This window comes from Tympanuchus pallidicinctus, unplaced genomic scaffold, assembly GCF_026119805.1.
Source record: "Tympanuchus pallidicinctus isolate F22 unplaced genomic scaffold, pur_lepc_1.0 scaffold27, whole genome shotgun sequence".
NCBI classification, from domain to species: domain Eukaryota; kingdom Metazoa; phylum Chordata; class Aves; order Galliformes; family Phasianidae; genus Tympanuchus; species Tympanuchus pallidicinctus.
This window is the reverse complement of record NW_026294744.1, coordinates 400,131-426,620: the sequence shown is the minus strand read 5'-3', so window position 1 is coordinate 426,620 and position 26,490 is coordinate 400,131. Positions and strand designations below refer to the sequence as shown.

Genomic DNA, 26,490 nt, shown 5'->3' with positions numbered 1-26,490 from the left:
TTTTGAAAACTGTACGCTTATTTCAAAAACACTGCTAGAGTATAGATAAAATTCCAGTCACTACAATAGAATCAGGAATAAGACAAAACATTTCTGTATACCTCATTGTTTCATTCCCGGTAGTTACTTGTGTCCAAATTTTTCTGGACTTAGAATATTTTCTCCTCTTGAAAGAATTTTCAGGGTAGGATGCAATCATTTATTGAAACTATCTGGGACATCTGAGTGGAATTACTGCTCAGCAGCAGCACTGGGGCCGCTGTGCATCCAAAGATCCTAAAGATTTCTACCATGTAAGTGCCTGACAGCCTATATGTGCATATTCTGTCTAGACAGTCCCAGGCAGAAATGTATTATTGCTAAATCCAGATCTATGGAAAGCACACAAAATGGAGAAAGATGGAAGCCAAGAAAGCCTCCTGGCAGAAAGCAGCCCCACTTGGAATAATTTGACAGCAGATTGAGTATTTTTTAATTAAGGTTTGCAGGAGAGAAATTAACTGTGAGAGAACCTCAGCTATGCTGCAGGTGATTCTCAAGGAAAAAAAATAAAATTCCAAATGATTCTATACACAGAAAGCAATGAAAGGGGGTTTTGTCCAAAGTGTTGCTTAAGCAGAAGATAAAGTTCAAGACTATCCAGTAAGGAATAAATATGAGGGTACTTGTGAAAATATTTGATAAAGCAGCACAAGAGCCCTGAATCAAACTCCTAGTACTGAAAGGCATTTCTACCATTAATGTTTGTGCATGCATCTGCAAATGTTATAAAATTTTTGGGGAACACTTGACATCATTGGTAGGATGTAGGAAAAAGTTCAGAGCCAAGACAAGGCATTTATTTTTACAAAAAAATTTCCTTTCCTGTGTATTTTTTCTAACAAGTAACACACATCTCTAGTGATTCTGAGGGAGAGTGTTCACCAAAGACCAAGAGAGAACTTATGAATTGATTCTTTTAGCCAGAAATTAGAGTGGAAAAAGATGCCACAAAAACCATTTAATGAAGTTAACTTTTAGTTGAAGCTCTTGTTTGAAACTATTACTTAACAATTTTTTTGCTGCTATCTCCAATAATACCTGAAGCCTAATCTGCCTGAACTACAGATTCTAGCAGCCAGAGATGCATTTTCTTAAAAAAGTACTAAGTTTTTTTTGTTTTGTTTTTGTTTGTTTGTTTGTTTTTTTGAATCTATGGTGGGATGAAGACTGGAATCCCCTAGAGAACAGAAGATTTGAAATTCACTTAGCTGTAAGACTGTGTTTTTCCCCATCCTCTTGACTCTTTAAAATAACTATTAAACACAGTAAAATGGGTTTGTTTAAGGAGATGATCTGTATGGTGGGAGGCAATCATTCAGTTTCCAAATTTTAATGTATTCAAAAACCTGGCAAAAAAGTTTTGGATAAAAATATAGGACTTTAGTTTTAACAACAATTTAAAATAGCAAAAGATAAAACTTTATCCTGTGAAGAAGTAAAATGAAAACAAATTACTCACTGAATCTCACAGATTTACTAATGTTATCATTTGCATTCCAATAAGTTTTCAGAATATAGCTGGGAGAGCAGATTATGAGATACTGGTGGATTATAAACTAAAAAAGCTATTGTACTCTTTACGAAGAAATAATAGAAGCTTATTAAGTAGATATGAGGACTGAGACCGAAATTAAGGCAGAGTACCTACCAACTGTGTAAGCAAAAAAAAGTGATACTGGCTAGTCAGAAACACTGTAATCAAATTCTCTACTTTCTTATGGAAAAATACAAAGCTTTAACGGCTTCCACAGAGAATTTCTGGATTAGTGTAAATACTTCGTAGAATGTTCTTTATGGATAAAGAGAACTTTTACTGGAAAGCTAGGCACGAAGAGAATACGATATGTGGAATTATAAAAATGATAATCCATACAATTTTCCAGATGTAGTAGTAGCAGTCTTTACACAGTGTTTGAAAAGATTGTTGCTAATTACATTATTCCTTTGTTATCTGAATTTGACTGTCACATTCTTTGCCTACACAAATCTACATACCTATGAATCCATGCAGTAACCAGGCATTTACTCAAGATAGACACTAATACAATAGCAGGAAAGCAATGCGTGTCTCATCACTTAGCTTTGAGAACTCATGCAATAAAACCTATAAACATTCAGTGTCTCTCTTACTAAATCAATCAAACCCTGACAATCAAAAATGTCACTAGATCTCTAAATCTGGCAAACTCAAAATTCACAACAGGTAGGTCAGATTGGCAGTTTGACTAGATGATCTTGTAGGTCTTCTCCAACCTTGTGATTCTATGATTCTACTTGAGGATAAGTCAACACTACTCTGTACCAACAAAGATTACCTAGGAGGAATGGAGTTCATTTTCCCAACAGAAACATTTCAGCTCGCTATGCTGAAATTGCATAAAAGGAATAAATAATTCATTCAGTTATGCATGTCATTCTTTTTTGCTCATAAGAAACTCTAAAAATGAATAACCTATTTAAAGTGCATGACCCCTTCTTTCAGACTGGCAGGAGGTTTAACTTCTTTCTTCCTTTTTTTCATATATTTTTAATGGCCCTTAGCACCTATTGATACTCTTCCAGCTTTTCCCTGATGCAAATGAGAACTTTGCCCAGGTTCATAGATACTTAGAGAAAACATGAGGTCACTGGTATTTTCTTTCTTCCCTCATCTTCAATATTCACAAAATAGTTTCCATAAATTTCTATCTCATCTTGTTTAATAGAATTTGAAGTTCAGACACTTTATTCTTTTTATAAATTATTAATTTATAACCAATATTTCTTGAAAGATTTCCTGCTCTTCGTATTCATATAGGTGAGCTTCACTATAGCCTCTGAATTCATTTCATGTAATAGAATTCTGTTTGGGAATACAAGAAATACTGTTCAGAGCAGAAGCTGTGGAGCAAGATAAGCAGCATGAGAACCAAGGACACCCGTAGAAGAAGGACTGGCTCTCAGCTCTGATTGGATAAGTGCCCACATGAATGGTTAAAGAATGCTTGTAGAATACTCTGTTGACATGTAAAGGTGAATGGGAAAGTTGTAAAGATGGATGAGAAAATTTAAAAAAAAAAAAAAAAAAAAAAAAAAAAAAAAAAAAAAAAAAAAAAAAAAAAGGAAACTTGTGAATGTCTCTTGAGAACTTGTAATAAGGGTTTGGATCATTCACATCTAAGTCCATGCGTCAGATGCTGCATTTTGATGGCAATTTATCACTACTGTCAGATGGACACCATATAATGGATAGTTGTACAATTTTCCATAAAAGACAGGAAATAAATTCCCATGAATTTCCATAAATTCCTTTTTATACATGTTGGATAACTTGAGGCAGTCATTCTTAAGACTATCCTACTACTGTAGGCTGTACTGTACTACTGTAAGAGATCTATAAAATTTTATTTTTAATTTTTTAAATTTAAATTGCCAGTTCTTAAGACATCTGAGACTGTGACAAATGAAAAGGCAAAAACAAACGAACAAACATACATTTAAATGCTGCCTATAAGTGCAATTAGATGTATTTTTTTTCATAATTTCAACTGCACTATTTCTCCAAGACAATAATACAGAGTTGCAGCCATCACCTTCTCTGTATTGCATTAAAAACATTTGTTTTTCTGTTCTCTGTGCTTACTATGGACACTCAAATGTTTCTCACTTTAGAAACCTCCTTTATGTGGGTGTTTACAGGGAATAATTCTTACATTATGCTCTGTTCATAATCTTGGCATCTTGTTTTTGTACACTATTGGAGACAAGTGTGTCAGGGATCAAAATGTCCAGGCCAAAGTGATTTTGTGTTGGAACGAAGGATTCTGACAGAGAACATAACTGGTTGGCTACATGACTAGAACTATGGTCCACATGACAGTTTAAATGGAAAGAGGCAGTTGTGGCTAGAGCCTCTTATCTTGTTTTGGTAGGGAGCTCACCTTGTTATTTTCTGCAAGAACTTGTTTTTGGAAGCACATGTTAGGCTCTGCATCGTGCGCTGGTCATACAGATATGGTGTACATGTGAAAAAAAAAACCTGTAGACCCTGGAGAGAATGAAAGCAGGGGGGAGGCTGCATTGGAATAGAAAGAAAAGTACACCTTGAAGCAGGGGACACTCTACTAGCACTATCTCTTGAATCTACTGCAGGCATGTTCCTTCTCTTTCTCCTACTTGGTATTTCACCAATCTCTCGAGGGTCAGTAAGTAAAGTGCTTACTTTGCTTGCCTCTGCTCCTGAGACTCCTGTCTATTGTATCCAAACATACCCTTAAACAACAGGTTACTAAAACAAACAAAGGTATGATTTATCCTAATGCAACATTTTTTACAGAGATAGCTGGGTGCTTCATATAGAAAAAGTCTTAATAAAGGCTACGTCTCTTAATTAGATGACAAGTGCACAAAAAATTCCTACTAAAATTAAGATGTGAAGAGAGTTTAAAAAGAAAGCTTAGCAGAACTGTAAACACTCAATTGCAGCAGCTGTTTTCTTCTCCCTGCAGTATCCAGCCATATGCACATCCAAATGCCTACAAATATTTGTATGCATGTATATAAAAGTTCATAGGATTTGTTCTGTTTTTTCTAGTGTATAGGATTTTTTGTTTTATTTCTTGTCAAAGTATATTGATGTCAGCTCTAAAGATATCAGTTGAATTAGAGCCTATCACTCAATTCCAATAAGAAATTTAAATTATTAAGTGTCAAGTTTCAACACCACACAGGCATTAAGAAACTTATTCTGTGACTAGATGATACAGACTTCTAGCTGTCTGTAAAACTATGCAATCCAAGGGGTGGGCACTTACACCTTCAGAGGCAGCTTTGTGTAAGTCCTAATGTAGATATGCACATCGTTTGAATCTGGCTTCTGAAAACCTTATCAGAGGAGTAAAGAGTCCCAGTGGTAATGAGGGTCTTAGTGCTCTGAAAGTAACCTGAGGCCTGGGGATTATGTTCATCAGAAAGCAGGAATCTGGACTTCCCCATTATTACAGTACAAGCCTACTGGTTTGAAATTCAATTTCAGAACCAATAAATAATACCAAGCTCTTGCCAAAATGGACAGCGGGAACCATTTCCTATAGGACTGGTGAAGACTTCTAAATGCAGAGCTGTAAGTAAATCATCAAACTCCATTCACAGGCCTGCAAGCAGCAGAATAATTGAAGATAAATTCTATGTTGATTTATGTGTCATGAGCAGAAATCTACTTTTTAAAGAACACAGACAGCAGCACTCATGTGAGCCCTGGAATAAGAAGTCCCATGGTTGGAGGGGAAACTCCCTACAACTGTATATGAAAAGTGGTGCCCTTATCTGAAGAATCTAACAGTCCATTTAATTGAAGTATGATGTGATAAAAATGTCTGTTCATAAATAAACTGGATTCATGAGGGATAATGGAATGGACCTTGAAAAAGAGAGGTCACGAGGGTTAATTAGATCACACAGACGCTGGGAAGGGTAAAGAACTATAACAATGGAGGAAGCAAGGTCCTATCTCCTTACTCTCTCCTGGAAAGTCTCTTCTATTAAACCTGGCGCAAAAGACAAAGTCAAGTTTGAGTGAAAGCTGTCATAGTACTTCCAGTTCTACGTAGTGATTTAATGCACATGAACTACGAGGTGAACATAGTCCATGGTGGTAATAAGCCTTTGTTGCAGAGTTCTTTGGAACTGTAAAAAGATGTTGGACTTCAAGTGAAAAAAAGGTTATAGCAAGATGCACTCATTATTACTTCAGATGTTCTCAGCAGAGGCTTGGAAAGGAGCTGGATGAACTTCTGTCAGAATTACTGTTAGAACTCACAAGCATTTTTGTACATAGTTCTACTTCCATTTGATTATTGCTTTTTCCCAAGCTTAAAGTTGTGTTCTCCTCCTTTTCCTAATAAAGAATTCCTTGTTTAAAGTTTCAGCATCTTTGTGAATATTAGAGATACATCTGTTAAAGACATTCAGGGAAAAATTGCAGTGTTCCCATAATTCTGTATAGAACAGTTATTTATCAAGAAATGCTTTTTACTCTTGTTACCCACCTGTCATAAGAGGACCCTCTCCAGGTTCCCATACATCAGTGCTATCTCAGAAGAATTCTGCTGTAATTCAGTAGACTAAGCATGAAATCAGCTTGAACACTATTGCAGGAATAGTCATTGCTCTCAAAGAGAAAGCAAACCCTCATAAAATAAGCAGTAGCCACTGACATCCAGTGAATAAAAGAATCAAAGGGTAAACCTGGTGCATGACAGTTTTCCATTTAAAATGCATTTCTATTAAATAAGCAATCAAGCAGTCAGGTAGAGAAAAGCAAAAATCTCCTAATTGTAATACTGTGAAGACCCCCCTTCATGAACGATGTTATTCAGAAGGTAGAAAACAACAGTTGCTTCAGCAGAGAGAAAAGATCATAACATTACTATTCTTCATGCATTAGCAACAGGGTATTATTATACTGCCTAGCTACCATAGTGTCGTCTTTGCAGCCTCTCTGCAGCCTCAGGAGAGCTGGTGAAAATCATATGAGTGTTTGAAAGAGGCTCACTACTTTCAGTCTGCTGATTGTGTATGTAAGACTTGACTCATTGTTCTCTGCTTTGAAACCTGGCTTTCAGAAAAGATGTAAATACTTATTGCAAATCTATGAAGTGTAAGACTGACCTGCTGGGTCAGCCGGCCCAATATTGATTGATTCGTTATACATGTATCTCTCTTCCAAAACATTAGTCAAGACTGATTAGGTTTAGCACTAAAGCAAGCATTTGAGAGGGTTGTTCAACCGCAATCTGAGTCAACCACATACCATGATGTGGTTACATTTTATAAAAAGTAAATATTGTACATTTGGCTAATAATTGAATAATGATGACTTAAGAGAGAAACAGAGTAATTTAAACCTACAGGAAAATTTGTATTTTGAGGAACAGTGGTGCCATAATTACCACAAAAATTGACTGACCAACATTTGAATGTACCTCTGAAATTACGGAATGCATCACAGGCCTTTAATTTCAAGTTCTTGCTGTTCCAGACTATATACAGTGTCACATATTTTCTCTTTGGAGATGAAGATGCATCCACAAAGAGCCATGGTGAAAGAAGCCATGATTTGCTAAGGTATTAATCGGAACAGACTGCCACAGTTGTGGGAATGCTGTATAAGAAGCTGATCTTAACTACAGTCCTGTCAAAGAGGAAACACTTATCTCTAATAAAATTAAAACACCATTTCTTCAGAACTCCCCTTTTCTTACTCTATCATTCCTTTAAAATTTCTGTATACTAAATAGATGAAGCAGATCTACCCATTTTGGTTTTTGTGGTGAAGATTGTTGGAAGAATTAAAAAGAAAACCAGGCAAACCAGTAAGAACAGTTTGGAGTCCAATTACTTACACTGAACATCACACTAAACAGGATCCAAGATGCTGCAACACAATCCAGACCTGAGACAAATAAAGTTCAGAATACTATAGGTGTATCTTTTCTTTAAAAAATGGCACACAGTGATATCAGCTGCTATGATTTAAGAAGAGAGTATTCAACTGTAGGAACTGAGAATTGACAGATGCTAAGTCAAGATCAAGATCAGAATGGCACACTACAAAGAATTCTCAGAATTCGTTATACACTAGTTTGAAACAATTTTCCATACATAAGAAAAATATAGTTGAAAGTAGGAGGGAAGAAATATATTACATAGAATAACTGAAACTCCCATGTTTTTATTTACATTGCTATACCCTATAAATAATATTTTAGCTAATACATTTTTCCATCAACTGCTGCAAAAAGCATTATTGTATACATAACCTTAATCTTTACAGTGACTGTATCTTCTCCACTTCAAGCTTTACATCATGATAAGTATGTATTGGCACTTGGAGTTTAGAAAGTAATCATGCTATAGACTATGTAGGCTGTTATTAGGAAGTATTAGCAGAAGGAAATAGAAATGAAAACATGAAAAATGACAATTAGAGAGCATCCAGAGGACAACAAAGATGATGAAAGGTCCAGAGACCTAGAGGTCTCATATGAGGAGAGACCAAGATACTTTAGTTTGCTCAGCCTAATCAAGAAGAGACTGTGGTATTAACAACTTCCTCACAAGGGGAGTGAAGAGGCAGGTGCTCTTCAGTGACAGCAACAGGACCTGAGGGTGCCAAGAAAGTGGTCATGGCAGTGAACTTGCTGAAGTTCAAAATGTACTTAGAAACACTGTTTGAATTTTGGGTAGTCCTGTGTAGAGCCTGGAGTTGGACTTGATGATTCCTTTGGGTCCCTTCTAACTTAGAATATTCTATGACTCCAGCACTTAATCAGAGTGAGGTAATTTTACATTGATAAAAATACAACAAAACACAGTCTGCTCTTTAAAGTGATGAGCTCCTGTCCAGTATTTCAGTTCATACAGAGATGTTATCTGCAGGTGTTTCAAGATACTCATTAAGTATGCTTTTTGTCTGAGAAAGATAGCCAACTTTTTGTGATATCAGTAACCTCAGCATAGTCACTTCATCTCTCATTTAGTGATGAAGGTTACATAGAATCAGACGCATAATTCATTATAAATTCAATTTGCTGCTTTCTTGCTTGCCATAAATCATTAGAGGTGCCCTGATAAAGGACAAGAGAGAAGGTTGGATGTTATTCCAAGGCAAATTTGGACAGGACAGATGGAAATCTTTCACCCCCTTGAGAGGGCTGCAGTGCTGGAGATGATACTATGGAATATCCTTCCTCACAAATTTCAAGTTTGCAAGTCACTTGATCTAGCTTTCAAATCAGCCTTGGTGTGATCATGGATTAAGTTCAGGGACCTCCGGAGGTCCCTATACAAAACTTATTCATTCTAGAATCACATAATTAAAAGTCTATTTAACATACTGTAGTCTTCACAAAACCTGCTCTCTTCAGGAAGGTTCATAAACTCCTAGGGAGTGTCCTACCCTACCTGTCTCCAGGTCAACACTGGTATTAGCTATTAGGAAAATGACAAATTCGTTAACTACAAAAATTAGTAAAAACCAAGTCTGGGTATATGTTTAAGAGCATCAAGCATAGATTAAAAAAAAAATAATCACAGGTAGATTTTATAGCTCTTTTTAAATTACATTACAAGGGCTAAGGGAAACTAGAGTTGATAAAGGCACACCTACAAGACATCTACAGTAGATAAAGTCTTTTCTACTATAAATCAATACTTAAATTATGTTTATTACAGACATATCTCTAGAATTCAGCACTTATTAGAATTGCAACTTGTATTTTCTACTTTTTAAGTCAGGTATATCTGATAGAAAATAATTTAAAATTTCCCTCTCAAAAAATGCCTCATTTTTTGAGTTGGCATCTGAGTTGGGCAAGCAAAAATTAAATTAATATAACTCAAGCCTCAGTTTGCACTTCAGTATCTACGCATCTGTTCTATAAATCCACTTAAAATTTTTGTTTGAAATTTTTCTGCATAAAAATTTAGAAGTCTTACTGTATTCTCATTTGGAGAAGCTCTCCCCATTCATCATTGGATTTCTTAATTTATAATAAAAAATGACTTGTCTCCTGTATCCCCAAAGAAAGGCATACTAGCCAGAGCAAAATACTTCTACTAATAGGAACATAGGAATCAATGAAATTGTCAGCAAATATTGCAGTGCTTCTCTTTATCGTTCTTTCTTTTTTATTTTTTTAATTTTACATTTTTAAAACCATGAAAACATTTGAAGACCAATCATACAACTATTACTCCTTTAGAATAACACCATTAGCAAGGACCTCAAAGAGTCACAGTCTGTGCCAAGAGTGACCATAATAAATACACAGTTTCTAGCACTGGTATATAGTCACTTGGACACCAGTAACCTTGAACAGTAGCAAGGAACTGAAGGAACAGATAATTCTACAAGTGCCATATAGAGTCCTCCACTATAGGCATCTTGGGTTAAAGAACAGCCTTTCATCTGCATTCTCAATGAGTAAAGGTGAAAGACTTAAAAAGATGTACACTGTTTCATGTTGTCTTAAAAATTAGATTTAAAAGGCCAATTAATTTAGGGTACAACATACTCCAAAAGATATAATGTATTGGAAAAATATCACACTAAACAAAATTTTTATATAAGCTAAAATAAATGGTGTTTGTGTTCATCAGATTCTGAATGTAAGTTTGTGAACTTACACAGTGCTTCCATAACCAGAAAAAAAAAAAAAAAGAGTATAGTCTAATCAATCTGAAAAATTACAATATTTTTTCAAAATATGAGGTCAATAGGCAATTTTTAGACATGTTGTAGCAGTAATCATTTCCCTCCTCCCTGCCACAATACAGAGATGTAAAAAAAACAGTCCAGCTGCAGAAAGTGTGGTAATTTCTCAAGTATTTAAATTATAAAGCTCTAATTTTACCCAGAAAATAAAAACCATATTTATTTTACAGGTAACTGTCAAACTTGCAGTCAAGCAAAGAAAAAAACAAAAGAAAGAAAAATCAACACTGAGAACAGAGAATCAATTGCATGTCTGGACCATTTTTTTCTTTCCCACAGAATTTCTATGAAATCATATAATATAACATCGTAATGAGGACAACAAGATATAAATGAAGATGAAGCAGATGTGCCTCTATTTTTAATTCAGCTAAGCTGCTGAGTCTGGTAAAACTTGAGAATTTCTTCATGGTTTGACAGAAGATTTTTAAAATCTACTAAGAGTGTATCAGGTATTGTAATCTAATTTTGGGTTTACATAGTTCATCCAGTAGTCTGGCCTAGAAAAAGGTAGGTACAAGTTGTCAAAAAATATGTAAATTATGCATGGAAATATTATGGCAAAAAGGGAAATTTCTGTTTCGAGGAAAGTTCTGTGAAATTGCAGAACTTCACTAAGATCTAACAGTCTCTCTTCCATTTGCCAATTTGAAACATCTTACAGTCCATAAAATTCAATTCTGCATGTCATAAATTTAATACTTCAGTTTATGATAAATGATATTGAAGCAGGGCTTCGATAATATTCAAAACATAATTATTGTATTTTGCAAATGATATTGCTTCTTGACATTACTAACACTAGCTCTTGCAGCTAGTCACTTTGGGGTAATTGTGTAATAAAGACCAGTTGCAGTTTGATTAGTCAGAAATAAACATTTTTTTCTGAAGTAGAAAAAATATCAAAAAACAGATGTATTTTTTTCACTGTTTGCTAATATCATAGTACATTTATTTTTTTATAATCTAATATTTCTAGTATACAACAAATATTGTGGGATTTTTTCCTTTTATTTATGTTTTAATAGGTATGATGGAAGTTCCTTAAGAAGTGTGATGGTTTTGCTTTGCCAATATTTAAATCTAACTTCTCTGTTTGAAGAATGGCATAAATTTAAAAATTCAAATTCAAATAGCAAAAACACTGTGAATACATGGATGTTTTCATATAAATAAACTTGTAAAATCAGAATTAAAATAAATCAATTTCAAAACTGACAAATACTTTCACAAACTGCTTCTGGTTATTGACAGCTTTGATCACAGTCCAATAAAAATTCATGAAAGTAATCAGAAATATTATATTTCTTTAGGATAACATGATATACAGAAAGAAAGCTATCATCAGAACTACAGAAAAGTAGGTAGAAATTTTGCTTATGTATCAATCAATCCAAGATGTCACATGCTGAAGTAACTACAGGAACTCTATTAATCTGTATCAGATAAGAACAGGGTTTCCTGTTGTCCTTATGTCCATATTACCTTATGAGGTCAATTGGCTGAAACTTGTAAAATACTCCATATCTTGCCCATTCTCGATACAGCAACTAAATAATAAAATAAAAACAGAAAAAAACAAAAAATTAAATTGAGATAACTGTTCTTGTTAGTTTTTATAGACATTGTCAAAAAGTTAAATAAATGGAGCAAAAACAAACAAAAAAAAAAAAAACCACCAAAACCCACACAGTTTTCTGAAATTCAGTACAAACTTTCACATACATTTTTTTAACAGCTGTAGAAGATTTCAATCATGCCATGAATTCAAGTTTGGGGTAAACAAGCCTTTTCTCCGTATGCCTACTTCCTCCACATCATATTTATTAGACTGTAATGTTAGAAACAAGTATTTAAAGAGAAGGGAAAAAATTCCATAGCCTCATGAAAGTCTTTGGAAAGAAACAATTATACTCCTACACTAAAATTCTTCTTTAATATAATTTATTTAATGCCTGGAATTATACCACAAGTAAGTACTGTACAGTGTTTTCAGCTAAAAGGTGAAGTGAGCCAAGAAGAGTTCAAAACTGGTAAGCTGATAAGATATACCAAGATGTAAGAAATGTGGCAAGACTTTTCTGCAACTATTGAGACCACTGTGTCCAGTGGACACTATATATAGCTCCTTCTCTCCTTATGCAGCCTCAGTCTTCTCTCCAGCCAGACGCAAAGGCTGAATTCTCATATTTCTCACGTACCTGAAGTTTGTACCCCTGAACCTCTAGCTGGTAACTGAGGGAGTAAATCCTCCTCTGCTGTAAGGGCAGAGCAAGTATGAGATGGACTCACGAGACTGAATGAGACAAGTCTACGAGGCTAGATGTCATGCATCCCAGGGTCCTAAAACAGCTAGCTGATGTAGTTGCTGAGCTGCTCTCCACCATATTTGAAAAGTCTTGGCTGTTGGGCAAAGTCCCTAGGGACTGGAACAATGGAAACATCACTTCCATTAACAAGAAAGGGAGGAAGAAGGATCCGGGAAACTACAGGCCAGTGAGCCTCACCTCCATGCCTGGGAAAACTGTGGAACAGATACTCCTAGAAGGCATGTTAAAGTACATAGGGATGAGCGGGTGAACCAAGAGCCAGAATGGCTTTCTCAAGTAAGTTCATGCCTGACCAGTCTGGTGGCCTTCTATGATGCAGTGACAACACTGGTGGACAAAGGGAAGGTAACCAGATTACCTGGACTTGTGCAAGGCCTTTGATATGTTTCCCTACCACACCCTTATCTCTAAATTGAAGATATACGGATTTGGGGATGGACTATTTGGTGGATAAGGAATTGGTTGGAAGGATGTAGACAGAGGGTTGTGGTGAATGGCACTATATCCAGGTGGAGACCGGTAACAAGCAGTGTACCCCAGAGATCTGTCTTGGGACCGATGCTCATCAGTGTCTTCATCAATGGCATTGATGGCAGGCTTGAGGGCATCCTCAGCAATTTTGCTGATGAAGGTGCAGTTTACAGGTCAGAAGGATGCAAACCAGAGGGATATCGACAAACATAAAAGGGGGCCTGTGTGAATCTAATGAGGTTCAACATTGCAAAGACTATTGCACTTGAGTCAGCGTAATCACAGATATGTGCACAGACTGGAAGAACTCCTTGTGAGTAGCCCTGCAGAGAAGATTCTGGGGGTTCCGGTGGATGAAAAGCTTAACACAAGCCAGCAGTGTGGTCTAGCAGCTCAGAAGGACAATGGTATCCTAGGCTCCATCAGAAGAGGGGTGACCAGCAGGGACAAGGAGGTGATTGACTCTCTCTACTCTGCACTCATAAAGCACTATCCGGTGTGCTTTATGAAATTTAAAAAAAAAAAAAAAAAAAAAAAAAAAAAAAAAAAATCTCGATTTGGGACCTGAATACAGGAAAGATGTGAAACTCTTGGGATGGGTCCAGACGAGGGCCACTAAGATGATGAGAGCGTTGGAACACCTCCCCTGCAAAGGCAGGCTGAGAGAGCTGGGCTTGTTCAGCCTGGAAAAGAGAAGGCTGAAAGAAGACCTCATTGCAGCCTGCCAGTATTTAAAAGGAGTGTGGAATCGACTTTTTACTTGGGTAGACAGTGATAAGACAAGGGGGAATGGTTTTAAGCTCAAGGAGAGAAGGTTCAGATTAGATGTCAGGGTGAAGCTCTGAGAGAGTGGTGAGGTGGAATGAACTGCCCAGAGAGGTTGTGGATGCTCCATCCCTGAAGGATGATAAGAGTAGGTTGGATCGGGCACTGGGCAATCTGGTCTAGTACCAGATCTGGTGGCCCTGCCTGCGGCAGGTGGCTTGGATGATCTTTGGGGTCCAATCCAACCCAAGCCATTCTATGATTCTGTGATTCTATGAAAAGGCAGTGCAGATCCTCCAGAAAAGTCCTACAAAAGGAGGAACAAAACTTCCATCCCCTGACTGCTGAGTCAGGTATAAGAGGAAACATTTCAGAACTCCATATCAACCCCAGTACACTCAGCTACCATAGGCAAGGGACTTGTGATAATCTTCCTTGTTCTCTGTTTTGCTTCTGTAATCTACATGTTACAAGCTTGTTGGATTTTAAAAAGAAACCTGTGTCAGTCCTTTAGAAAGACTTCCTGGAAAGGAAGTCAGTAATTATGGTATGAAAGGCATCACATTGTTCTGAAACCAGTGACAGCTGCTGGTTAGAAATCACTACCTGATTAATAATTTGGCAAAAGAGTTAATGTGATAGTAGTGAGTTTTATAACAGTGTACATACTTATTAATAATTCAGAATGGGCTTTCAACAGGCTTTTCAGAAATAGGTGAAGACCAGAGGAAGCTTATAGGAAGCATCAGAGGATTTAACAAATTTAGATGGCTATTCATCATGTTTTAACTTCAAAACAACAACAATAACAAAACACAACAAAAAAGAAAACCACAAGACTTTCTATGGAAACACCTGATTTCTTTATATTCCTTTCACATTTTTATGCTGAGGGAGGTCTAAGAAAATATACTCGTTGAAAATTATTTCTTGAAGTACAGACTAATTAAAAAAAAATAATAAATGAAAGCAAGGATATGTTGATAAATGAAAGTAAATGAATCACATCATTATTTATAGATTGTGAATGCAGAATACGGTTTTATCCAAAAAGACATGTCAAGTCTTTTGTCCCTAATTTCAAAAACAAAACAGACAGTGAAGAAAGAAAGAGTAACACATAAGAGGTGAGGTCAGCTCCTTAAAAATAAGGCACTACATCATTACTAGTACAGAGAGCAAACTACATCTTAAGAATGTTTCTGTGTGGAATTTCTGGGTCTCACAAGAGACTACCTGTTCCCTTTCTGTAATCACTGTCTGCGGCTTACTGGTCTCACAGAAACTGTAGCAAGTATGGAACAATGTAACTGCAGAGTTAGTACCTTGAAGATCTCTACTACTCAGTCAGATTTGGCTAGGACTGGGCAGTAAGTTTAAAAATAGGAGGAGAGGAAGACAAAGCAAGAAACACATGCACACAGATCAGAACAAAGAAAACAGAGTACATTCTGCAGATAAATTAAATATTTATACTATTGATTTCTTTAACAGAAACAACGGAAACTACAAAAATCCTCAAAAAAAAAATTAGTAAGATAAGATATAGAATTTTTTATCTAACTATTTTATGAGGTTTCCCATTCTTACTTTTCTAATGTTTAAAATGCCTCTTCTCCTGCAGATGCTGTGTGAAAGGATTAGGTAAATATCAACGGAGCAATTAAGATTTAAATCTCACAGACACCTGTCCACTTGATTATTGTTGTTCAGAATAAGGAAACTGGCTTGCAGCCATTTAAGGAAATGGAGCTATGCCAATGTGTTATTGTTAATGATTCAGTTCAGAATACTTTCTGGTCTTAGATAAGGGAGTAAATCCCACCCTGTTGCAGAAATTGAAAATTCTGCAATGAGATTCAATGAGTGTAGGATCTTATCTTATAGAACATTGCTGTTACAGAGCACAGCCTTGAAAAATGCTTTGCATTTGTATGAAGAAATAGTGAAACTAGGCTCAATTTTCTTCAGCTTCAGCAGTAGCTCAAGAAGATTGCCCTGGATGCCACATTGATATTTTCATATGAATTCTTGTGGTTACCTCCTTAAAATCACCACTTGCCTATAATCTGGTTTAGTTTCATAAATGACCCTACTGGTAAGTGCATTCACTGAAACAAGAATGTTAAAACTATCAAATTATTAGGACTACTTGAAAGCTAGAGAATTGAAAGTGAAGAGCAGAAAGACAGGTCTTCTAAAATTTCAATCATTTTAGGAACAGTTTGCTGTGGCATTTTTTCAGACAGCAGAATCACATTGGTTATGTCAATTCCAAAGGACATAACGCTGAATGTGACTTTATGGTATGGATATTTTCCACTCATGTGTTGCATACACTAACCCTTAGACTTAGCAATACAATTTTATAAGATTAAGATTAATGTGGAGAAAAGAATGGGCTTCCTGTCCTGATTTTTACTAAATTGAAATGAATTCTAAAAAGAGTTTCCTAATATAGTTTGTTGTATTTTATTAATTTCACTTAAATCAGAACTCTATGTAGATTAATGATAACATTTTTTCAATTGCTTCTAATAATCTAGGGATGCTGTAATAATATATGCTATAATTTGTTTTATTTTTATTTTTTCTACAGCAGAAATCACACTGAAACAGAGAAATATCTTTACTATAGTCTTAGGAAAAGATTATTGCAGTGTTAGGAAAAGAGTGGGTTTCATTGACAGTTCGTTACTAATTCTAGTAGGATGTGACATAAGCAATCACATGAAAATAGAGCATTTTCTCCAAGGAAATGCTGAAGAGGGTTAAATAAGTATTAACCTTAATTACTGCTGACTTATTGGCTTGCATATTCCAGGCAGGTTCTATTCATCATTCTTTGGGTTTATACTACAGACTAGTGAAACAGAAGATGCAGACAAGTTAAAATGGCAAAACAAATAGAGTAACAAAACACAAAAATGCCCCACTTTCCTTTAAATCTGATAAAGGCTTTTCAGGAAATTAAACATCGAGACTATTAGATTCAGATAGAAAACAGATGATGTTATGCATAGAAATACTACAGCAGATTCAACGTCTAGCCAGCAGAAACGTGAATAATTAATGAATTATTTCTGAAAAGACCTTTTTATATTTTTAATACTTAATACTTCATAGCTGAGTCAACTGGAAGGATAAAATGAAGGCAACACAAAATATAAGTAGTAGGGTGAATACTTTTCTAGGTATTAGTGCTTTTAGGCCCTCTTTCCCCTTCTTTCATATTACCCTGTCTTCCTACACTGACCACTGATCATTACTTTCCTTCTCTCTAAAAAAGTGTACTAATCTTAGAAATAAACTACACTTCTGACTTTCAGAGTCCCCCAATGTATTACCATTAACACTTTTTCTCCTGGTTTTATCAGTATTCCATATCATGACACCATGCAGCAAGCTGCTAAGAACCATGCTGGAACGTGGTGCCAGGAAGCTTCATTTTCTGGCTCTTAGCTACTGATAGTGTCAGTTATTCTTAATGAGATCTGGCTTTCCAAGAGGAAGATACACTGAGAAGAGACAGACTACGGTTCCTAGGAGTCTACAGTACTTCCTACGTGATCTCCAGTTCCAGGTGATAGAGGTGAACTAGACTCTTCTTCACATCTGGGCAGTGTGGTCACAGTATGGTCGAAACACCTTTACCTCCCATTTGTTTGATTTGTTGTTTGTTTGATTTACCTGTAACTCTCTTTTTATATTATTATCTTATATTCTGTTACAATTTGTAGTAAATTCATATTTCTCCCTATCGTAGTTGGGTAACTTTTGTTTTTCTTCTCACCAAAAAAGGGATGGGAGAGTGAAAGGGGCCAGGGAAGTCTTTTCCCCCTTCTTCTCCCCTCCTGTCGTGCATGAAACTATTACACTTACTCAGAGACAATTTCTTCACAAACAAAAGGTTCAAAATTATAGACATAAGTACACAAGCTTCTGCATAGTTAGCTTTCCAATTTTGTCTGACTAATAAATGGAATTTTATATGTCTCATGAAGACATTTTGTGGCTGAAATTAACACTATTTAACAAAAGCAATAAAGATTATGTTTTCAGATTTTTACCTACCTGTTATTGGAGAAATCAAATTTACCTGTACGATCTATGAACTCATTCTTAATATCAAGAGTTCAAATTATCATAACTTGTGGCAATTACACCCAGAAACTACACTGAGTATTCAGTTCTTTCTTCATTTCCCCACAATTTTCCTTCCTTATTTACATTCTTATTGTTTGAATATCAAGGAAAAAAAAAATACAAACAGTAAAGAATGGAATGTCTCTTATCGGATTCCATTAATTAAATGTTTTTACACATTCCTAATAGTAAGTATATGTTTTAAATAAAGTCTGAAGAGATCACACATCCATTTCTCTTGTGCTGATGGTAGGTGATATATTTTCAAGTCATTTGACAGCTAGAGCCATTTTCTTTACAAAGTAACTGAAAGTAGACTTTTAAAAATTGTATATAATTTAAGTAAATGAATAATAAAATGAATAATACAATCATGTTTTAGTTTCATAATTATTTATCTATAGCATCGTTTGGTTATGGAAGGAGAATAATCATGTAAATTCTTGAACTACTTTTGTGTTTCAATAGATTGAAAAATATTCTCTCTGTATGTGGAGCAAAACTTGAAGAAGTTCAAGATATTTACATAAAGTTAAATTCACTGAAACACTTAGTGAAATGTAATAGAAATTCTTACAAATTTTAGTGTGCAAAAGGACAGAAAAATAAGCAATGTAATAAGTGTTAAATGCACTGAAAAACCATTTGTTTGATTAAATGTTGGTTGCTATCTTATGACAACATTTTGGACATTAATTAATATAGTAAATTAAACCTAACATTACACTAATTCACTAATTTTGTAATGTACTGTACCTTTCTTTCATTCATATCATCATTTTGGTATTCATATTCACCCTAGGAAAAGAAATAAAAAGTAAAAACAGTATATTCAATAATAGATTGCTCAGCTGCTAGTACAGTGTAGATTTTACTTTTAAGTCACAGTCTGAACCATATTTTATAAAGGTTTTAATGCTAGAACTGCACACTAAAGAAATAGAATATATTTTCATTGTCACAGGAAATGATCTTTAAAGTCTATGTACGTAGGTCACTCCAAAAGTAATGCCTCCTATTTATTTCCATAGAAACTACAAAATATACAAAGAGCACAATAACATTATTTGATAGAGCAAATTATCAGCTGCAAAACACTGCTTTTAAATATGGTCACCACAACTAGCTATGCTTTTTTTCCAGCAGTGAAGAGCCTGAATACCACATTTATAATAATTGGCATGACCATCTGTAATGTGGCTTGTCTTTCATGTTGTCGTCACTGCTGAAACACACCACCCACCTTCTCACTGTGCTAACATCTACTACTTTATCTCCATTAAATGCTTAGCTGGTGTCAATGAATGCCAATGGGTGCAATTTTTTCTATATGGAGGAATTCAGTTCCATTTCATTGCTTCATATATATTTCCATGTTAGATATCATTTTGTCAGATTGGCCCTCTTCTGCCTACTGCCATAAGGCAAAAAAATTTAATGGAATATTGGAAGCAGTGTTCAATCTCTATTGCCATACCACTAACATCTGCCTCTGATGTAGTGGGCCAACATAATAAAACAGGAGGCGCTGATTTTGGAACATCCTTAATGCTATTGAGTGATATCATGAGAGAACTAAATTTTTAATGGGATATACATACATCATGAAGTGGGTATGCAGCTTCATAAACGTTGTTTGCTATTAATGTGCTAATACCTAAAATAAATAAATAAAGCAGAGAAGATTATTGATTTCATTTGATGACATAACATAAAAGACTGAGACATTTTACTGAAAATGATCAAAATCATGTAGATAAGTATCTACTAACACGGAAGTATAGAAGTATCCAGCTATGGTAAATATTTTCATAGAAAAGTTCATTTCTATATGTGCTTTTTCTTGAGTGAACTAGTATGATATAAAAACAGTTTTGATTATCATCCTGGTATAAAAAAGTATGTGACTGAGAAGGAGAATATCTGGGAAGTCCTTTCAGAAGCCAGATAATGATCAGAATCGTGGATCCTGATGTGGATACTGATACACAAATACATAAAAAATACATTTACAAAAGTTTGTGATTAAGAAACTCCTGCTCTCCATTGATTAACATTACACTGTGTTTATTTTTTGTGGAACCAAATACTAGTGTTTCTGTCCTTCCTCTTATAAATAAGATCATCCTTCTGAGTTTGAAACAACTCATCTTTGCAGGAGTTATATCAATCAATTCTCATCTAATCCATGGCTATAGTGGAAAGCTGCATGTTTCACGGCAAGAAGCGCTGACTTCTAAAGATTGCAATAAAGAAGTCTGGTAAAAAAAAAAACAGCAAGATTTAAGGACACAGCAGTATCACAGAGAACCCTTATTAATAAGGGTTTCAGCAATTGCATTCCTACCTAATGATTACATCACCTAAAGACCACTACAGGCTCTCAAGAGTTAGAACTTTTACAGTTATTCTGTTTCCAGTATTTGGAAGTGAACACAATTCCTCCATAAAATGTCAGTTAAGATTAGCAGTTTATTTCAGACCTATACGCTTCAGTGTCCAGCAGAAAGTAATCAGAACATTTGTCCTTAGGAGAAAACAAATGGTAGTCAAATTATACAACATTCTGAAATATTTTGGCAAAACCCTTGGCAGACACCCGAGATGGGCATTAGCAATACATTTCTCCCCTGGCACATGCAAAATATCCTTATCCCTACATGCACTAAGATAGAAAGGAAATATTAATGTTTGGATCATATCAAGTCCTCTATTGAAAGCATTCTGCTTTTGGAAAGCTGGTAGCAGTTCATAGTTATGCTAGAAACAAATATATGTATACTGTATAACATCGTAGAAATAGAATCAAAATCAGCCCTACACAGCTGCAAAAATCAATAAGCAAATGTATTTGAAGTGTCATTTTCCTCCCACCACATGATGATTCATGAAAACCAAATATTGTTCAAACACTTCCAATATCGTCATCCTACTTCCTATGCAAAATAAGTAACAAAATCCTAGGAAAACAGAATAAAGCCCTGCCTTAGGTCCCAGCAAGGGGAAGAAAGTAAGCAGGCTTCCAAACTGACAGAGGGAAAACTTGTGCAGGAAGAGAGGGTCTGGACCCTTGGCCCTACTCAGGGCAGAAGGATAAGCCTCCCTGTGCCCCTGAAGTCTCCCTAACCAACAGATATGAAGCTCTGGAGATGGAAAGAGAAGAGGGTATGGACAGTGGTTCAGAACCACAAAAAGGGCCACTATGTTAAGAAGATCTCAAGATATGTTAACAAGAACTCAAGTCACAACTAATGGTAGTAAAAAAGGTGAAATGTCTTAGTAATTGGAGAGTCTGTGCTGAGAGTCACTGAGGCACCCATCTGCTACTGAGACAATCTCTCTAAAGAGGTCTGCTGCCTTCCTCAGGAAGAGGATATGAGCTATGATAAAGCCAGAGGACTACAGTTGGTCTTTCAAGATGGTTCACATGAGGCTGCAACTAGGAAATTAAAAAGTATCAAAAGGATTTTACATTCCTTGGGGATATACTGAAGGGATCAGGAGTGTAGATAGTAGTAGTAGTAGCCCCCCTCAATTCTCCTGAACTGGAGGTTGGGATGAGGGCAGACAGAAGAGAACAGACCACCTGAATGAATGGCTGAATGAATGATGTCATGTCCAGAGCTTTGACTTCTATGATCTAAGGCACACTTTCAATAAACAGGGAATGTTGACACAGGATAGGACACAACTGACCAGGAGGGTCAAGAATATACTAGGAAGCAAGCTGGCTGGACCTATCACCATGGCTTCAAACTAGATTTCTCGCAGGAAGGGTGTATAGTGGTGAATAACATAGAGGAGGGTTCCTTCAAGAAAGTAATGTGGCCAAAAGCCAACTTGAAGTGCCTCTATACCAAAGCACACAACATGGGAAATAGGCAGGAAGAACTGAAAACCATGGTGCAATTGAAAAACTACCATCTTGTTGCTGTCATGGAAAGATGGTGAGATGACTCACATAATTTGAATATCATGACTGAGAGCTATGAACTTTTTAGAAAGGATAAGCAAGGTAGGAGATGTTGCCCTTTATGTTAAGAAATGGATAGATTGTGAAGAGGTGCCTCTGAGAAACAGTCATGGACGTGTTGAGAGATTATGGGTTAAAATTAGGGACCAAATTTTAAGTCATCTAGTGTTCGGGGGCTGCCAGATCAAGGGGAACATGTTGACATCTGTCAGATACAAGAGATGTGCACTCACAAGCTCTCATCCTGATGGGAAATTTCAGCCACCCAGACATCTGCTGGGAAAGCAACAGAGAAATCTGCAAGCAAACCATGAGAATCCTGGTGTCCACTGACGAAAACTTGATGATTCAGGTATTAGACAAATCCACCAGAGGTGAAGCACTGCTGGACCTGATGCTCACCAACATGGAGAAGACTGTTAAAGATGTTAAGATTGGAGGCAGTCTGGGCTGCAGTGACCATGGCCTGGTGGAGTTCATGATCTCAAGGAGTGCAGGCCTGAGCTTCAGGCTGTTTCAGGAATTGTTGGATGATATACCCTGGGAAACTGTTCTTAGGGGAAAACAAACAGAACAGATATAGCAGCACTTCAAGGAGACCTTTCTCAGAATACCTTTCTAAGAACACAGAAAGAAACCCCTTCCCCAGAATAAGAAATCAGGCAAACAAGACAGGAAACCAGCATGTCTGAGCAAGGGTCTGCTGGCCAAACTGCAGGAAAAAGAAGTATAAGTGATGGAACCAGGGATGTTGCCCTTTATGTTAAGAATGGATAGACTGTGAAGAGGTGCCTCTGAGAAACAGTCACGAACATGTTGAGAGATTGTGGGTTAAAATTAGGAACCAGACTCATAAGTCATCTAGCGTTTGGGGGCTGCCAGATCAAGGGGAACCTGTTGACAGCCTTCAGATACAAGAGATGGTGAACTCACAAGCTCCCATCCTGATGGGAAATCATACCCTCCAAGTTCTCCATCATATTTGAAAAATTTAAAGCCAGAATTACAGGCCTGTGAGCTTCACCTCCATTCTGTAGAAATTCAGGCAATGATTCCCCCTGGAAGAGATGTTAAGGCACGAAACAAAGGACGTGATCCAAGACAGCCAGAATTGCTTCATTGAAGGCAAATTGAGCCTGACTAATCTGGTTGCCTTCTATGATGGACTGATGGCATTGGTGGACAAAGGAAGAGCAACAGATGTCATCTACCTGGACTTTGCCAGGTCTTTGACACGGTCTTGTACCACATTCTTATCTCCAAATCAGAGAAATACAGATTTGAACGCTGGACTACTAGGTAGAAAAATAATTCATAGAATCCTTAGAATCCTTAGAATTGGAAGGGACCTCTAAAGGTCATCTAGTACAATTCCCCTGCAATGGACAGGAACATTCACATCTAGATCTGGGGAGGAGGTCATAGTCAAAAGAGTTGGCAACAGCTCTATGTCCAGGAAGAGGCCAGTAATGAGTGATATCCCCTAGGGTCTGTCTTAAGAACACTGCTCTTTAACATCTTTATTAATGATGTAGACAGTGATATCAAATGTATTCTCAGCAGGTTTGCTGATGACACAAGGCTGAGTGGTACAGCTGAAAATACAAGAAAAGGACACCATCCAGAGGGACCTGGACAGACTCAAAAAGTGGGCACATGAGTGAGGACTTCATGAGGTTTAACAAGACTAACTGCATTTGAGCTGGGACAATCCCAGCTGTGAGTAGAGTGTGGGGAAAAAACACATTGAGATTAGCCCGCAGTGAAGGACTTAGCGGTCCTGGTGGACAAAAAGCAGGACATGAGCCAACAGTGTGCTCTTGCAGCCCAAAAGGGCAACAGTATGCTCAACTACATCAAAAGACAGCCATTAGAGTGAGAGAAGTGTTTTTCCACTCCTACCCTGCCTTTGTGAGGCCCCATCTGGAGTACTGAGTCTGGGGCCTGGGGCCCTCAGTACTGGAGGGATAGAGAGCTCTTGGAGCTGATCCAGAGGACCACCAAGATGATAAGAAACCTGGAGCTCCTCTCGTATTAAAAAAGTTTGGGGGAATTGGGTTTGTTTAGCATGGGAAGAGAAGGCTTTGGAGATATCTCACTTTGGCCTCCCGGTACTTGAAGGAAGCTTACAAACAGGAGAAAGACTGACTTTTTACACTATCTGATAATGACAGGACAAGGAAGATTGTCTTTAAAGTAAAAAAAAAGGAAAAATTAGGTTAGATATAAGGAGGAATTTCTGTACTTATAATTTGGTGAGGCACTGGAACAGGTTGCCCAGAGAAATTGTGGATGCTTCATCCCTCAAGCTGTCAAAGGCCAGGTTGGATGGGGCCCTAGGCAACCTGATCTAGTGGTCAGCAACACTGCCCATGGCAGAAGCATTGGTACTTGGTGATCTCTAAGATCCCCTCCAATCTAAGCCATTCTATGAGTCTATGATTCTGTGAATGCTTGAAGAAATCTTTTGAGATACTCAAGTTTAGTATTCCTAACACTAGTGAAAAAGGAGAACCTTAGTAATGCATGAAGCAAAGAACTTTTGAGGGATCATCTCAAAAGACAAGAACTATTACTGAATATATGCCAAATGTGATGTATAATCAAGTTCAGGCTATAGTCTAGAAAGGGAAAAACATTTGCTTCTTGTCAAATGGGATCTTGAGTTGACCTAAGCTTGAAAAAAGAAGCATAAGAAACTCTACTTATGTTTTGATCTCTAAAGGTGGCATTTATTACGTTAAAAATTAGAACAAGCTATTAAACACAGAACTTTGAATAAGAGGCTAAATGAAAGCACTTACATATTATAATACCACTTCTTATATCCTTGAAAGACAGGTTTCTTCTTTCCATCTTTCTGTCACCTCAACAACTTAAGAGTTTGAACAACTTCCACACAATCTCTCTGGATCCCATGGCAAAGTGTCACCAATGGGAAGTGGCTTTTATATCAATAGACTTTATGTCCCTGGTGCACTGAAGGCTTCTCATCTAATCTGCCTTGAACATACTTGTCTCCAAATTTCTGTACTCTGAAAGCATCCACTTAATTGAAAAAGACAAACGTGTTTTTGGTTTTTTTTTTTTCTTAATCATATTAAAATAAATAAATAAATAAATAAATGAAATAAAATAAATAAATAAATAAATAAAATAAAATAAAATAAAATAAAATGAAATTTCTGTTTAGGTTATAGAAATTAATCAATTTTCCATTCCAACAGCTGTAACAAAGAAATCTGTTACTAGCGCTTCACCACACAGTTATACCAAAACTACGAAGGAAAACATTATACACCATATAGCTATTCTTTGCAAATGTGTAGGTTCCTCAAAATGTAATGCCTCCCATGAAAACTACAACAAAATACACAATAACACCATTTGATAGAGCAAATCCTCAGCTACAAAATGCTACTTTTCACCACCATTAGATATGCATTTCTGCTAGGGATCAACAAGAGCCTTCTTACTGCCGTCATAAAACTGCATCAGTGAAGATGACCCTGTGCTTCACAGCTGATGTGAAAGCATTGTTGTTAAGGTAATCTTGCATGTGCAGTCTGTCTTCTATTAGTCCAAACAGATGGAAGTCAGCAGGCAGTAAACCCAGACTGCACAGTGCATAGAGTAGAACAGTGCAGCCAAGATTGCCTATATGCTCCAGAGTCTTCAAACTGATATAGGTCCTGGTATTGTTGTGTTGAAAGTAAAAGGTTGTCTTCTTTCCAACCTGAATCTGAAAGTTTGAGCCTTCAGCTTAGTCAGCACTACAATGTAGCTGTCATAAATGATGCTTTCTTCTGGTTCCAGGAAATCCAGAAGGAACACCCCTTTCCTATCTCAAAAGTAACCCCTCCAATGCCATCTATCACACAGCAACAAAATTTAATAAAATGTTTTTCTTTTTTAATCATCACTTGTCTCTTCAAAATATTCCAAATTTTTAATTCAGTAGTCTCAGACAACAGAGACTGCATGTTAATTAAAACGGCCTTTTTTGTGTTACTATCAGTCAAATTTGTAGAGGTTCCAGTTGTATCAGACTCTCTAATTGAATCTTTTTGGTGGTTTTATTAGTATTTTCTTTTTTATCTATATTTTTTGGTTCATTTGTATCCTGAGGATTCCATTGTTCTGGGTTCTAATCATCTTTTTTAAGAATACAGCCCTTATTCACTTTATGGGTGTATTTCTACCTGTTGTTTTGGCATGTTGCCCCATTAACTATAAGTTTGTACACTAGTTGTTTAGTTTAAGCAAGTAACTCATTTTCTTCTCTTAGGTTTTCTTCTGAGGATTGGTAGAAACTTAGTGGCATTAACACTGGCCACACTGCTATTGAAGCGGTCAGCTGTCATTGTTGTCAAAACATCCCTAATTTTTGAAGACATTTGTCTTTACTAGATGGCAATAAGGAGTTACCTTCATTGCTCCTTACCGAGACCTGTTTTTCCCATTGTGCACCCTGCTGATTATATACCACTGAGCATGCGATTAGAGAA

The 26,490-nt window shown here is 36.4% G+C and overlaps 1 protein-coding gene across 2 annotated transcripts in view; it reads right to left on the bottom strand.

Moving 5' to 3' along the window:
- The window catches only part of ANO2 (anoctamin 2), a 175,356-nt gene that overhangs the window by 102,256 nt on the left and 46,610 nt on the right, over positions 1–26,490 (bottom strand). For both annotated transcript variants that reach the window (XM_052690528.1, XM_052690529.1), the window contains 3 exons: positions 19,611–19,666; positions 18,766–18,807; positions 11,783–11,847 (listed from right to left, as the gene is read on the bottom strand). In XM_052690528.1, coding sequence (XP_052546488.1) covers positions 11,783–11,847; positions 18,766–18,807; positions 19,611–19,666 — 163 coding nt within the window. The remainder of the gene's footprint in view (positions 1–11,782; positions 11,848–18,765; positions 18,808–19,610; positions 19,667–26,490) is intronic.